General features: G+C 42.9%; 1 protein-coding gene across 1 annotated transcript in view; it reads left to right on the top strand.

Moving 5' to 3' along the window:
* The window catches only part of LOC126149027 (serpin B6-like), a 93457-nt gene extending 83477 nt beyond the window's left edge, over positions 1-9980 (top strand). The window contains exons 8-9 of the mRNA XM_049915789.1: positions 3420-3585; positions 9797-9980. Coding sequence (XP_049771746.1) covers positions 3420-3568 — 149 coding nt within the window. The 3' untranslated portion in view covers positions 3569-3585; positions 9797-9980. The remainder of the gene's footprint in view (positions 1-3419; positions 3586-9796) is intronic.
* Positions 9981-15596: the final 5616 nt, after the last annotated feature.

Genomic DNA, 15596 nt, shown 5'->3' with positions numbered 1-15596 from the left:
TTATTTCAATTTCCAGGAGTGTAGTTTCCACCCCCAATACGCTTCTCAAGCTTCATTGAGCCTAGAAACGACGCAAGTCACACCACAATCAACATTGGCCGCTACTTCTTGTGGTAGGGGATGAACGCAAGGCACAGCGGGGGAACAAAAAAACGTATACAGACTAGGGCCATGGGTAGAAAGGAGAGAGGCCTCTTCAGACCAGGGCCACCGTAGACGGAACACTTCCTGTTCTGTGGGCCTAGAAGAGCTTTTTAGTAAACACTTGCGTTGACAGGGCTCGAAAATCTAGTAATATCTCTGGAGTGGAGATTACGGATTTAGACCCGGGTTAGTTACATCCTGCGGAACAATTAAAGAGGTCAGAGATGTACACAGCGCTAAGCCAGAGCGAGTGGACATTTCCAATTGTTTAGGTAGGGAAAAACACAGTTATTCGCCTTACGAAAACTCGGGCAGTTATCGACAGCTGATGCAGTCAAGGCCAGAATAGTATTGAGGTTTACAGGTCCGCACACCGTCGATGCGCCGCCATCACCATACCCCACTACCGACCACAGCAGCCGCCGCTAAAGCACGGTAAATACCGTGTTTGCTCAGGCGCTCAGTAAGAGAGTCGATAGCTTGTGTGTTCACTTCAATTCTATTGGAGATTGGAGTTGTGTTACGTATTTTCTTCTCATTCCCTCTTGTCCATGCTAGCCACGTCTCGTGTCTGTGTTCATAGGGCTTAAAAGTCGAGAAAGGTATTCGTAAATATACGTTATTGGTTCAAATGGCTCTGAGCACTATGGGACTCAACTGCTGTGGTCATAAGTCCCCTAGAACTTAGAACTACTTAAACCTAACTAACCTAAGGACAACACACACATCCACGCCCGAGGCAGGATTCGAACCTGCGACCGTAGCGGTCGTGCGGTTCCAGACTGTAGCGCCTTTAACCGCTCGGCCACTCCAGCCGGCTTCCAAGGGTCGGTGAGACCAACTGCAACACGTGGAGTCTGTCAGGTTGGCAGAAGCTGTTAGCCGCCTTCTACTACTTGGTGTTAGTTTGGATTTAGTGTTATTATTACTGATGTGCAACCAGCTGTATCTTACTGCCTAGTGGCCACTAACGCCTCAGTTACCTGCCCTGGAGGTTAGCGTATTTTGCGGCTGTGCATTTCTTCGTCTTGCCGATGCTGTCTGGCATGGCATGTAATTTGACAGCTTCCTTGATTGGGATATGGATAATTGTTTCCCTTGTCTACCTGAGTTATAGTGGTTCCTTCTTCCTTTTGATGTTTTAAACACCGGATTCTGGAGACGCAGTGCTGTCTGTCACTTCGCTCTCGCCTGAATTACTCCACTGTTGTACTCTTTATCTGGCGTTAGGTGAATTTGCTAAGAAGGTTGATTGGCGTTTAAACCGTCTCTAGTTCGAGTTGCCCTCCTTAGGTGAATATTACTCTTGGCTGCCTGTCTCACCGCTTACATAGCTGTAGTGACCTTCCTCAGGTCGATTCAGGGAGCACTGTCTGTGGATCACTCCATCTTACTTGGTCAAGTTGTCATAATTGTTTAAAATTTACCCTAATGTTATAACATGTAATTGCCTTTCTCACGTGTAATTCACGCCTTCAGCTGTTAATTGTTTGTAACATTGCTTGTAGCTTTCAGCCGACAAATAATTTTCAATTCTGTCTTAATAAGGCCTTCAGCCTTCACTATAGCCTGTTACAGTTGGTTAAGATTGTTTAAAAAAGATTTTATGTTTTTAACATGTTATTGCCTTCCTTACTTGTAATTCAGGCCTTCAAGCCGTTGAGTATTCTGAAATTGCTTGTCGCCTTCAGGCGACGAATAATTTTGAATTTTTTTCTTAATCAGGCCTTCAGCCGTTGATTGTGTGTAACATTGCTTGTGGCCTTCAGTCGGCAAACAATCTGCAATTCTTTCTTAATAAGGCCATTACTATAGCTTGTTACAGTGTTTTGATTGTTTAAGAAGAAAATGTCTAGTAAATGTTAGTATGTAACTGCCTTCCTCACTTGTAATTCAGACCTTCAGCTGTTGAGTATTCTGAAGTTGCTTGTGGCCGTCACCTGTCAACAAAAAAAAAAAAAAAAAAAAAAAAAAAAAAAAAAAAAAATTTAATTCTTTCTTAGTAAGGCCTTCAGCCGTCAGTGTAGCAAAATCTTTTAAAATGACTGTTGAAAGTTGTATCTTCAAATAAAGTGTATGTGTTTACTGTAGCCAACGGTAACTGATTATGGCCCCATCCACAATCGTTGCCTTATCCTGCCTCTCCCTGACTACCAGATTACAGTTACACTAGGAGTTCTTTTCTCATGTAGGATGGCTTTTGAAAGTTTGTTACGTGTTGATGTTTGTCACGATTACTTTCGTTTAGTTTGTGAATTCATTGTCAGGATCTTCCTACTTATAGAGGGTTTTCCAACGTCACCAACTACACACTTGACCCCAATGTGTATGGTGATTCTGTAATATAAAGATTTAGTACAGGTAACAGTTGTTTGTGTATTCTAGAGTAGAGACTACCCCTTCCTCACTGAAATATTTGAGGGCATATATGACGAATGTTATTCTGTTTAATCGTGACTTCATCCGGGATCTCCTTAACTTGCAGGGCCTGGGTTCACAGGCACTTTAATCTGTCAGATATCTCCGTGCATGGCAAGCGGCAAGGACGGGTCATAACGACTGGGGGAATACGTTAGAAGTTAATGATATTTTTAGCAAACAATTCTCTAGCATATGAACTGATCAGCACACCACTCCGAAAAATTTGTCAGCTTTGGTAGTATATTAAGGATTTCCCTTTCTCGTGCATTCATTAGATGTTTCTTGGGGTACAACAGTATTGGAATATCTACTTAGTAGGAAAAATTTAAAAAAGTACGGCTCACAAGACCTAACATAATTCTCTAAAATCACTCATCGAGTTTTGCAGTGGTTCACTGCTCGCTCCCTATCATGAGACTTAGACACGACCGGCAGAAATCACGATATATATGTTTAGAAAAGAAATGCAGAAAATATCACAAGCAAGCACTCATTGTAACGATATAAAACATAACATCGGCGTCGATACTTGTAAAACATTTGAGGTGGCCTACTTGTGTGATGCAGCCGCAGCCGGCCGCGGTGGCCTAGCGGTTCTAGGCGCTTCAGTCCGGAACCGCGCGACTTCTACGGTCGCAGGTTCGATTCCTGCCTTGGGCATTGATGTGTGTGATGTCCTTAGGTTAGCTAGGTTTAAGTAGTTCTAAGTTCTAGGGGACTGATGACCTCAGATGTTAAGTCCCATTGTGCTCAGAGCCATTTGAACCGTTTGATGCAGCCGCCATGTGTTTCCTATATACCATGGTATCCTAAACGAATGAGATTGTTTAATTCCCCTATTCTTTTGTCTGCAGTTGTTAGTTTCTCATCAGTCACATCTGTGGGAGGTGGGCGTTCGGAGCAGATCGTGTTTAATGCCGACCATCCCTTCCTGTTCTTCATACTGCACGAGCAGACGCGACTGGTTCTCTTCGCCGGACGTTACTCCTCGCCGCCTCCTTAACTACTCAATAATGGCTGGTAAGCTTCTCCAGTGATCATAACGTACCAGTAATTTACTTGTAGAAAAGGAAGTCAGGCCCACTAAACGGTAAGTAACATTATTAAATAATGATCACTCTTTGGTGTTGTGTGCAACAAAAGGTTCCTCTACACGGGAAGACACAGCGCCACAGGACAATATCTCATTGTGTTGGCTATGACGCCCGTTTCGTTTAAGCGCGTAACAAGACATTGTTAGTTCGGCAGGTCGATGATAGTTGTAAAGGTAAATATAGACGTATCTTACTTAAAATCACTGAATTCAAACTCCTACTCAAAGCGCAGAATTTTGAGCCAAATGCTAATGGCTCTGTTCTCACTAGATTGGTTATCTGGTTGCAGGAGCGTGAAATGTTACATGAACTGAACTGACATATATAAAAACTTTCATTTAATAATAATCATCCAAATAACAACAGTATACTATAAGATCATTGCCACAAGAAATAGGGAATCCAAATAGAAAATAACCAAAATAGCTCCAAAGAAACTGGTAAAGAGATTTGTAAACAGACAGAATACGGCGCCGCGGTCGGCAACACCTATGTAAGACAACAAGTGTCTGGCACAGTTGTTAGATCGGTCACTGCTGCTACAAAGGCAGGTTATCAAGATCGCGCACGAGTGTTGAGACACAGAATCACCGAGGTAGTGATGAAATGGAGATATTCCCGTACGACCATTTCATGTGTGTACCGTGAATGTCAGTAATCTGGTAAAACATCAAATCTCCGAAAAATCCTGCAAGAACGGGACCAATAACGATTGAAGAGAATCGTTCAATGTGACAGAAGTGCAATCTTTCCGCAAATTGCTACAGATTTCAATGCTGGGCCATCAACAAGTGTCAGCGTGAGAAACATTCAACGAAACATCATCAATATTGACTTTCAGAGCCGAAGGCCCACTCGTGTGCTCTTGATGACTGCAAGACACAAAGCTTTACGCCTCGCCTGGACCCGTCAACACCGACATTGCACTGTTGATGAATGGAAGGAAATATGTTGCCTGGTCGAAAGAGTCTCGTTTCAAATTGTATTGAGTGGATGGACGTGTACGGGTATGGATACAACCTGATGAATCCATGGACCTTGCATGTCAGCAAGGGACTGTTCAAGATGCTGGAGGCTCTGTAATGGGGCATGTGCAGTTGGACTGATACGTCTAGATACGGCTCTGACAGGTGACACGTATGTAAGCATCCTGTCTGATGACCTGCATCCATTCATGCCCACTGTGCATTCCAACGGACTTGAACAATTCCAGCACGACAATGCCACACGCCCAGAATTGCCACAGAGTGGCTCCAGGAACACACCTCTGAGTTTAAACACTTCCGTTGGCCACCAAACTCCCCAGACATAAACGTTATTGAGCGTATCTGGGATGCCTTGCAATGTGCTGTTGAGAAGAGATCTCCACCCTTTCGTACTCTTATGGATTTACGGACAGCCGAGCGGGATTCTTGGTGCCCATTTCTCAACCACTACGTCAGACATTAGTCGAGTCCATGCCACGTCCTATTGTGGCACTTCTGCGTGCTCGCGGGGACCCTATGCGATGTTACCTGTACCAGTTTCTCTGGCTCTTCATTGTAATATAAGAAACACAGGTTGGTAAAGCATGAAACCATACGTTCATTCAACAGTACTCAAAATCTTTCCTAGCCGATTTTTTTATTCTGCAACACAACACATCATTATAAATAAAATACGTTTGGTATATACGATGGTTGGTACTTTAATAGTGGCAACTACACTCCTGGAAATGGAAAAAAGAACACATTGACACCGGTGTGTCAGACCCACCATACTTGCTCTGGACACTGCGAGAGGGCTGTACAAGCAATGATCACACGCACGGCACAGCGGACACACCAGGAACCGCGGTGTTGGCCGTCGAATGGCGCTAGCTGCGCAGCATTTGTGCACCGCCGCCGTCAGTGTCAGCCAGTTTGCCGTGGCATACGGAGCTCCATCGCAGTCTTTAACACTGGTAGCATGCCGCGACAGCGTGGACGTGAACCGTATGTGCAGTTGACGGACTTTGAGCGAGGGCGTATAGTGGGCATGCGGGAGGCCGGGTGGACGTACCGCCGAATTGCTCAACACGTGGGGCGTGAGGTCTCCACAGTACATCGATGTTGTCGCCAGTGGTCGGCGGAAGGTGCACGTGTCCGTCGACCTGGGACCGGACCGCAGCGACGCACGGATGCACGCCAAGACCGTAGGATCCTACGCAGTGCCGTAGGGGACCGCACCGCCTCTGCCCAGCAAATTAGGGACACTGTTGCTCCTGGGGTATCGGCGAGGACCATTCGCAACCGTCTCCATGAAGCTGGGCTACGGTCCCGCACACCGTTAGGCCGTCTTCCGCTCACGCCCCAACATCGTGCAGCCCGCCTCCAGTGGTGTCGCGACAGGAGTGAATGGAGGGACGAATTGGGACGTGTCGTCTTCAGCGATGAGAGTTGCTTCTGCCTTGGTGCCAATGATGGTCGTATGCGTGTTTGGGGCCGTGCAGGTGAGTGCCACAATCAGGACTGCATACGACCGAGGCACACAGGGCTAACACCCGGCATCATGGTGTGGGGAGCGATCTCCTACACTGGCCGTACACCACTGGTGATCGTCGAGGGGACACTGAATAGTGCACGGTACATCCAAACCGTCATCGAACCCATCGTTCTACCATTCCTAGACCGGCAAGGGAACTTGCTGTTCCAACAGGACAATGCACGTTCGCATGTATCCCGTGCCACCCAACGTGCTCTAGAAGGTGTAAGTCAACTACCCTGGCCAGCAAGATCTCCGGATCTGTCCCCCATTGAGCATGTTTGGGACTGGATGAAGCGTCGTCTCACGCGGTCTGCACGTCCAGCACGAACGCTGGTCCAACTGAGGCGCCAGGTGGAAATGGCATGGCAAGCCGTTCCACAGGACTACATCCAGCATCTCTACGATCGTCTCCATGGGAGAATAGCAGCCTGCATTGCTGCGAAAGGTGGATATACACTGTACTAGTGCCGACATTGTGCATGCTCTGTTGCCTGTGTCTATGTGCCTGTGGTTCTGTCAGTGTGATCATGTGATGTATCTGACCCCAGGAATGTGTCAATAAAGTTTCCCCTTCCTGGGACAATGAATTCACGGTGTTCTTATTTCAATTTCCAGGAGTGTATTTATTTACAGCTCGTCTCTAAGCTGGTCGCAGGTTGTGTTCCAAAAATGAACAGCATACAGACAATACTGATGACACTTTCTGCAGGACCTGACCATCATTTTGCAGGACAATGCTCAAGCACGTACAGTGCAAGCTGTTACTGATTTGTTTGACTTATGGGGCTGCTAAGTGCTATACCACCTACTGCACTCCCCTGAGTTAAGCCCTCGTCAGTTCAACTCGATTTCTAAACTAAAGGAAACACTTCACGGCATTCGCTTCAGAACTGCTACAAATTCGTCGGGCATTAGACCGCGCCGCTCGAACTGTCAACACAACTGGCGCTGCTAAGAGTATCCTACGACTTCCACATCGCTGGCAACGGGTTATACACAGTGCTGGTGACTACTTTGAAGGTCAGTAAAACTTTGAAACACGTGTCTATTTTGTACGATCTGTAAATAAATAGATGCCACTATTAAAGTTCCAGCCCTCGTATGAAGTCGAATTTAACGGTTGGCATAAATAGTTGTACCGTCATATTTCGGTTCTTAGAGGCCCCTCTGTCTTCCTGTGGTTTTCCAGTTCCAGCGATGGGCTGTCGAATTGTGCAAGTAATTTTTTTTCTTTTTTTTTTTTTTTTAGTCAGTCTGTGGATGTGAACCGTTACCTGATAGGCATATCGTCTGTACGAAGTCTTGATACAGACCCATCGGCGTGGGCAAAGAAGTGAAAAGTATCCTACGTTAAACATACCTTCTAATTTTCTATAATTCATTATACAGACCTTTCATTTTCACGTTCTTTATTCTTCAAAATCGAGGTGATAAATTTGCAAATAGGAATAGGGAAAAATATAAAAGCTTTTAATAATACGTTTTCTGGCTAAAGGACATGACATCCAGTACCAAAGAAGCCCATATGTTGACTCAAAGTACATGACGTGGCTGAACGATGCTACATGGCCGAGACAATCCACTGACGGAAAAAAAATCGCAACACCGAGAAATTATTAATCTATTGTAACGAAATTTCGGGAATTCATTTGTCCAGGTAACATATTCAAGATCACAGATTATTGTAAGCACGAGGTAAGTCATTGCAGATGTAAAATGCTGGTACATTAATAACCGATGAACAGTCAGAATGTTGAGTGCAAGCTTGCAAATGTGCATGCATTGCGTTGTGTGGGTGCCGGGTATCAGTTTGTGGGGGGAAATTCTCTGCCTGATGCACTTACTCGGTCAATACAGGGACGGTTAATGCTGTTTGTGGATGATGCTGCAGTTGTCGTCCGATGATGTGTCATATGTGCTCGATTGGAGACAGATATGGTCACCAAGCAGCCCAAAGCTACATGCTCATAATCTGTGGAACAGGCTGGGTTACAACAGTGGTATGTGGGCGAGCGCTGTCCTTTTGGAAAACAGCCCCTGTTTCATAAGTGGTAGCGCAACTGGTTGAATCACCTATAGTAATTTGCAGTCTGGGTGCGTGGGATAACCACCAAAGTGCTGCTGGTGTCACGCGAAATCACACCCCAGGTTATAATTCCACGTGTAGGTCCAGCGTCTCTAGGACGCAGACAAACTGGCTGCAGGCCTTCAACTGGTCTCCTCTTAACCAACACTGAGCCATCGCTGGCAGCGAGGCAGAACCAGCTTCCATCAGAAAACACAACAGACCTCCATCCTTCCCTCCAAAGAACTATTGTCTGACACCACTGAAGTCTCAAATGGCGGTGGTTTAGGGTCAGTAGGATACATGCTACAGGGCTGGCGTGGAGCTGCCCTTGAAGTAACCGATTTGCAGTAGTTCGTTGTCTCGCTGTGGTGACCACTGCTGCTCTTATGGCTGCTGCAAGTGCAGTACGAAGCCCCAGAGCCAAACGCCGAACACGATGGTCTTCCCTCTCTACTTGGCCGTCCGGAGCACGGTCTTCTTGCGACCGTACATTCCCGTGACCACCGTAGCCAGCAATCAGATACAGCGGCTGCATTCCTTCCAAGACTTTCTGCAATATCGCAGAAGAAACGTCCAGCTTCTCGTAGCCCAATTACATTACCTCGTTCAAGCTAATGAGGTACCTGATAATGGGGTCTCTGTCGCCTTAAGGCATTCTTGACTAAAATGATCTCACCACGTCCAATCTCGAAGGTAACTAAGGCTCACGACCGTTACAGAGTGTATTTAAAGCAAACCTGACTTGCATCCGCCACTCTTACGCGACTGATAAGAAATTGGAACAAATGTGGAAAGACGACTACCGGCTTTCGTTTATGTCGTGCAACTCTTTCTTGGCGTTGCAATTTTTTTCCGTCAGTGTATTTCTGTCATTTCGGACGCTAGATGCGTGGTGCTGTTGAGTCCATGCATGATGTTATGACTCTCCTGAACCCGTCGATTTCAGTTTTGCATGACAGTCGTGGATTCCAAGCAACGCGAGTAGCAATACCGCAGAACGGTGAAGCACATTCTCCATAGCCGATGATCCTGTCGTTACAGGGTTGGTATACTTAGTGGTAGACATTTATGCTTCATACACGAAGCGCAGCACAACTTTCTCACAAACGGACAACATTAAAATGTGGGTTTTGAATTACGAACTCGTTTCGTAATCCTTCCTTATATAAATAATGCAGATGGCCCTTTACCTACCTACTTCGTAAGATTTCGCGGCATTGCAAATAATTTGTGTAGCCAAGCATGAACTACACTTAACGCCAACCTGACGTTTGTTGGATTGTCTAAAGTCTAAACAATGGACACGGATATTTTATATTAAAAGATCTAACATATGGATAGTTACGTCAGTGAACATTGATGCAACTGATAATAACACCGTCTTTAACGTACACTCTGTGGTGTTGCAATTAGTGGCCAGTAACGTACATCGAATTAGTGCAGTTTGTTGTGCTTGAATTAGAGAATAGCTAGTGGCTATGTCGGTAGAGAATCAGTTAATGATGTTCAGCTCAGTTTCATTCATTTTCCTGCAATTTGCTAACATTACCTTTTCCTGTTTCAGCTTATCGTATCCTGAAGAATTTTCTTTCCCGAAGATCTCTAGCATGGAGGTGTCCAATCTGCGTGGCTAATTTGCGTAACTATCTGAAAGTATATCGACAAACACCGCTATCAGTGTGGTGCCACTTTGTCTGTCCAGTTTATATGTATAATAACATATTAAAATATTGCCGAATTACAAAACACTGTATTGTTTTCGTACGACTATATCCTTGACCCGTCTATTTTGTCACTGTCCCTGTTGTTTTGTGGAAAAGCCTGGTATGAGCGATATCTGCGCAATATTTCGATGGTCGTAAATGTGGGAGCAAATACATTTATAATGAAACGACACATTTTAGTTCTCTCGCTTTCTTTATGTTTCCTTTGGGTCACCTTTTTATATTTTACTACTCTTATAAGTGAAATCCTTAACAGTCCCTAAGGTCTAGATAGTGGAAATGGATATTTTACGTTAAACGACCTAAGAGGTGGATAGCTCCTCAGCGTACTCCGATGCAAGTGATGATAATACTGTTTCAATATACACTCAAATAAGTTTTGTCGTCACTATCTCAGAATCACTATACAGGTACGCTGTTTCATCAAGATTTTGATTTTGATGGCTAAGATGTCTATGATGAATAACAATTACACATGTACGCTAATTAAGTAATAACTGGAAGCCAGTAAAAGGTAGTAAGAGATGAACAAATTGACAATAGAATATTCTTACAACTTTAATGTAACGCTAATTTAAAGCAGCGTTATACACTGATATCTGACGGAAGTACTTAAGTTAACTATCCAGCATTAAGTAGAAGGAGTATGAAAATATAACGACAGAGCTTCGCCTAATCACAAACTCATCATCTTCTAGATACGCAGACGTGGGTTTCATCTGATAATCTATTGTAATTGAGCGATTATTATTCTCGAGGACTATCAATCGACGATTGCTGAGACTTCTGTTCTTCATTTCTCATATGTTGTTAATAAATTTAAAAATCCCTATTCTTTAAAAGCGCTATCTGTGTGATGTGAAAGATATTTCGAAAAGGTAAGTATTGTAAGTATCACGGACCATTTTACAAGTCAGTTATGTATGTGTTTGACATTGAGCGATCAGAGCATTTCAAAATTCATCTACAGCAAAATTGTACAAGAGATTAATTAGAAATTTTTATGTTACTATGTCATACAACTTTCCATAAGTTTAAGTAAATCGTAAAGAATTAAAGGTAACGCTTACGAACGAGCTATGATAATTTGATGTGCGCATTATTGCAGAACTGGAGGAAGTAGAAAGAACCATCATACTCTTATCTCATTAGTCCATTGCGAGACTGAATGAAGCCATAATTAAACTCGGCGATTTATTTGAGGAAACTGAAACTTTATGCAAGAGATAAATTAATTATTTTTGTTTTACTATGGATGTTCCAGTTCTTTATAAGCTATATCCAAAGGTTTTTTTTTTAAATTATTCCACATGAAAAGTTTAGTTACACAATGAACTTCTTCTTCTTCTGCTTGTGCCTTTATCCTGTGGTGTCGCAGGTTGGGCACAGTTAGGTTCAGATTTAGCAAGGTTAATGTTAAGCTGTGGCCAGATGCTCTTCTTACCGCCACCTCATACCCCCCCCCCCCTCCCCCCTGGGACAGAATTAGTGTACCCCATCTGCCTGCCTCTAGTGTAATCCAGGGAATAGTGCGAATGTGTTCAAATGTCTGCGAGTTGTGTAGCTGAGTCGGGACGCGGGACCAGCCTGGTATTCACCTAGTAGGATGTGGACAACTGCCTAAAAACCACATCCAGGCTGCCTGGCACACCAGCCTTCGTCGGTAATCCGCCATGCGGTTTCGATCCAGGGCCGTCGCTCCTATCCGAGTCCAGGAAGCAGCACAATAGCGCTCTCAGCTAGCCTGACGGGTCAGTTACACGATGAACTATTACCTACTCTTTCCAGACAGAATAAAGAAATAACCACACACGTGCGAGCAGGACTCGCTCTTTGAGAGTTCTGTACAAACTTTATTATGTTTATAAATAATAATAATAATAATAATAATAATAATAATAATAATAACTTGGTCGAATTCAGCAGGATATTCAACCTTAACATCATGTCAACGTATTTCAGGAAGAAACTATCAAAACAAATGACATGGAGATCACCCAACTCACTCATTGGTGAATTCCAAATTGACCATGTAGCAATTTCCTATCCAAACCACAGAGAAATCATGAATATCCAAGTAAGAAAGAGTGCAAATGTAGACCCAGACCAATAAGTAACGAGAATCAAACTACAGTTAAAACCTCAGAGGTTCACAGAAAGGAAGTCACTAATCCTATAATTTGACGCTAGCTGGATCTAACCGTCTTTCACAGAAGAGTTGAGGAAAAAGCCCTCCAACAATTGGAAGCAACTCAGAAGCAAATTAATCGAAACCGCACAAACGCTGATACCTCTGAAAAAAAAATTACTCTTGGTGGAACGAAGAATGTGAACAAGCAATCCAACCTCGACAGAAAGCATATAGTAATTGGGACAGCAGAAAGACTGAGAAGAATTACAAAACATTCCTTGCACTGAGGAAAGAGATAGCCCAATTAATCTGAAGGACACAACACACGAAATATTTACGAGAATTTCCAAACAAAACTCACAGGATATTAGCTGCAAAATCTTTGCTTCAAGAAAGGAAATGGGCAATTTGCACTGAACAACCAAGAAAATTGCGAAGAACTTGCAAGATATTTTGAAAAACTGCTGAACTGCCCAGAATCAACACAAAGATTTCCGCCTCAGGACCCTGAATCCACAAACCCAAACTCATTATCACCAGATGTAGACGAAATCACCAAAAATATCAAAAGACTTAAAAACAATAGAGCTGTAAGTGAAGATGGAATCGTAGCTGAAATCCTCGTGTCAGCAGGCCGAAATACTATAAAAGAAATCACCGAAATAATAAAAGACATTTGGCAAACAGGACGAATTCCGGACGACTGAAAAAATGCATTAATTCACACTCTACACAAGAAAGGAGATAGATCGGATGTAAACAACTATAGGGGAATCTCATTGATATCAGTAGCTTACAAAATTCTATCCCAGTGCCTTCTCGATAGAGCACAACAACAACTAGAAACAAAAATTGGAGAATATGAGGCAAGATTCACGCCAGGCCGTTCATGTCCAGAGCAAATTCTGAACTTAAAACTAATCTTAAGACATCAGAGAATAAGTGGCAATGATGTAATTTGCACATTTGTTGACTTTAAAAAAGCCTACGATTTAGTTGATCGTCAATCATTATTCCACATATTAAAGGAACAGGGTTTAGATCTGAAAGCACTTGCAATCATGCAACAGACATTGGCAGACACAAAATCTAAAGTCAAATTAATGGGGGAAATCTCTGAACCTTTTCTGATCAAGACAGGAGTAAGACAAGGAGATGAACTCTCTCCACTACTGTTCAACTGCGTCCTTGTAAAGGTGGTACAAGACTGGCGCAAAGTGAAATCAGTCCTCAAGATTTACCAACCAATTACTCTCGGCGGAGGAAAATTAACAGTGGATTGCTAATCATTATCAGACGTTGTAGGCATCTTAACTCGCGATGTTTCAACAGCCAAAAAACAGATTGAACTCCTGAAAGGAACTGCGTAAAACGTCGGCTTGCAAGTATCTTTTGAAAAGACAGAATATATGACTTGCAACAAACAAGCACCAAAATTCATGGAGACAAAATATGTCAAAATATGGAAAAACATGTAGATAAACAGTATCGACTTAGAGGCAAATAGGAAATCAAACAATAATATTTACAGTGACATTAGAAAACGCAGATTAAGATTCTATGGACACATCAAAAGAATGAATCCGGACAAACTTACAAAGCAAATAGTTGAATTCTATGAAACCAGGAGTAAATCTAAAACAAACCAGGAGTAAATCTAACACAGACCCAATGAAATGGATTTGTGAAATCAAAACAGATCTGAAACAGCCGGCCTCTGTGGCCGAGCGGTTGTAGGCGCTTCAGTCCGGAACCGCGCTGCTGATACGGTCGCAGGTTCTAATCTTGCTTCGGGCAGGGATGTGTGTGATGTCCTTAGGTTAGTTAGGTTTCAGTAGTTCTAAGTCTAGGGGACTGATGACCTCAAATATTAAGTCCCATAGTGCTTAGAGCCATTTGAACTATTTTTGAGATCTGAAACCAGCAGGAATTACACTAAAGGATATCCAAAACAGGGAAATCTTCAGATCCAAAATTCATGAGTGGCAAGTTGACCAAGAGGAGAAACCAAACAAGAAGACTGTAACACCGTGGCCTAAAGAAAGAAATGAAGCCCACAGCAAAAGAATGTGAGAAGCATGGTCACAAAGAATATATAATAAAGAATATATAATAACTTCGTCTGGCTCAACAGCCTGGTGCAAGCTTTCCTACTGGATGACATTTCGGCGACCTTCGTGTCCCCAACCTACCCCAGTTATCCGCCAGTGGATGTTAAGGATTGTGTTACAAAGTTTACCATCATCTTATTTCACCCGTTTGATGATCAGCTGCTTTTTTTAAATTAACCTTTGCTACTGTATTTGCTGTTTTACAGCAGTTTTCTAAATTTTTGCCATTCTTGGCATACAAGGCCTTCAGCCGTGTTTGTGGTCACTTGCCTTAAAATTCTAATTTGGTATTTGTATTTACGTAGTAAGCATTTAAAACCTTATTTATTGCCATTCCTGGCACCTGATGCCTTCCGCTGTTTTTGTGGCGACTTGCCTTTAATATTTCAATACCTGTAATTTGTAAGTTGCAGCGAGTTTTAAGCAATTCTTAATTTATTGCCATTCCTGGCGTGTAAGGCCTTCTGCCCAAAACCACAATGGCTTACTTTCAAAACATTATCTGCTGTATCTGTATTTAAGGGTGACTTGCTAAATTGTAACTCACTGAAAACAATATTATTTACACAGTTGTTTATTCCTTCATTAATAACGAGTGTTATTTTTATTTATTGTTGAGTCTGGAATCACTGGTTTAAAATAAACTGTGTGTAACTGTAGTGCCTGCCGGTGTCGCCGAGCGGTTCTAGGCGCTTCAGTCTGGAACCGCGCGACCGCTACGGTCGCAGGTTCGAATCCTGCCTCGGGCATGGATGTGTGTGATATCCTTAGGTTAGTTCGGTTTAAGTAGTTCTAAGTTCTAGGGGACTGATGACCTCAGAAGTTAAGTCCCATAGTGCTCAGAGCCATTTGAACCATTTGAACCAACCAGTACTAATTGATTACGACCCGTCCACAATCGTAACCGAATCCTGCCTTCCCTTGACTACCAGGTTTCACATAAATACAACTTTCTTGTTTGTTAACAACACTTCATTAAAAAGTGTGTAGACTGTATGTGTCTAAACAGTTATTACAGTAACATGTAAAATTTTGAAGTCAATCGAAAGATACATTTTGAGAATTTTGGTAACAATGTTTAACAGTTGAATGTTCTATAGAAATTTCAAACAAATTGGTCAAGAGCTTTCGGAGATTAACGATTTTGAACAAACGAACTTTATATTTCTTATAGCTTTTTATGTATATATTACATATATCACTGCAAGAGGTAAAAAAACACTTGAGTATTCGAACGAAACGTTGTTTCAAAATTGCAAAGCGGTCTATGAAGAACTTTTGGAGATTTGAGATTTTGAAGACACGAGATTTGTCCTTACACTGTGTGATCAAAAGTATCCGGACACCCCGCAAAGAATACGTTTTTCATATTAGGTGCTTTGTGCTGCCACTTACTGC

The sequence above is a fragment of the Schistocerca cancellata genome, chromosome 2, assembly GCF_023864275.1.
Source record: "Schistocerca cancellata isolate TAMUIC-IGC-003103 chromosome 2, iqSchCanc2.1, whole genome shotgun sequence".
NCBI lineage: Eukaryota > Metazoa > Arthropoda > Insecta > Orthoptera > Acrididae > Schistocerca > Schistocerca cancellata.
Note: the sequence above shows the minus strand (reverse complement) of the source record. Positions and strands in the feature narration are given on the sequence as shown.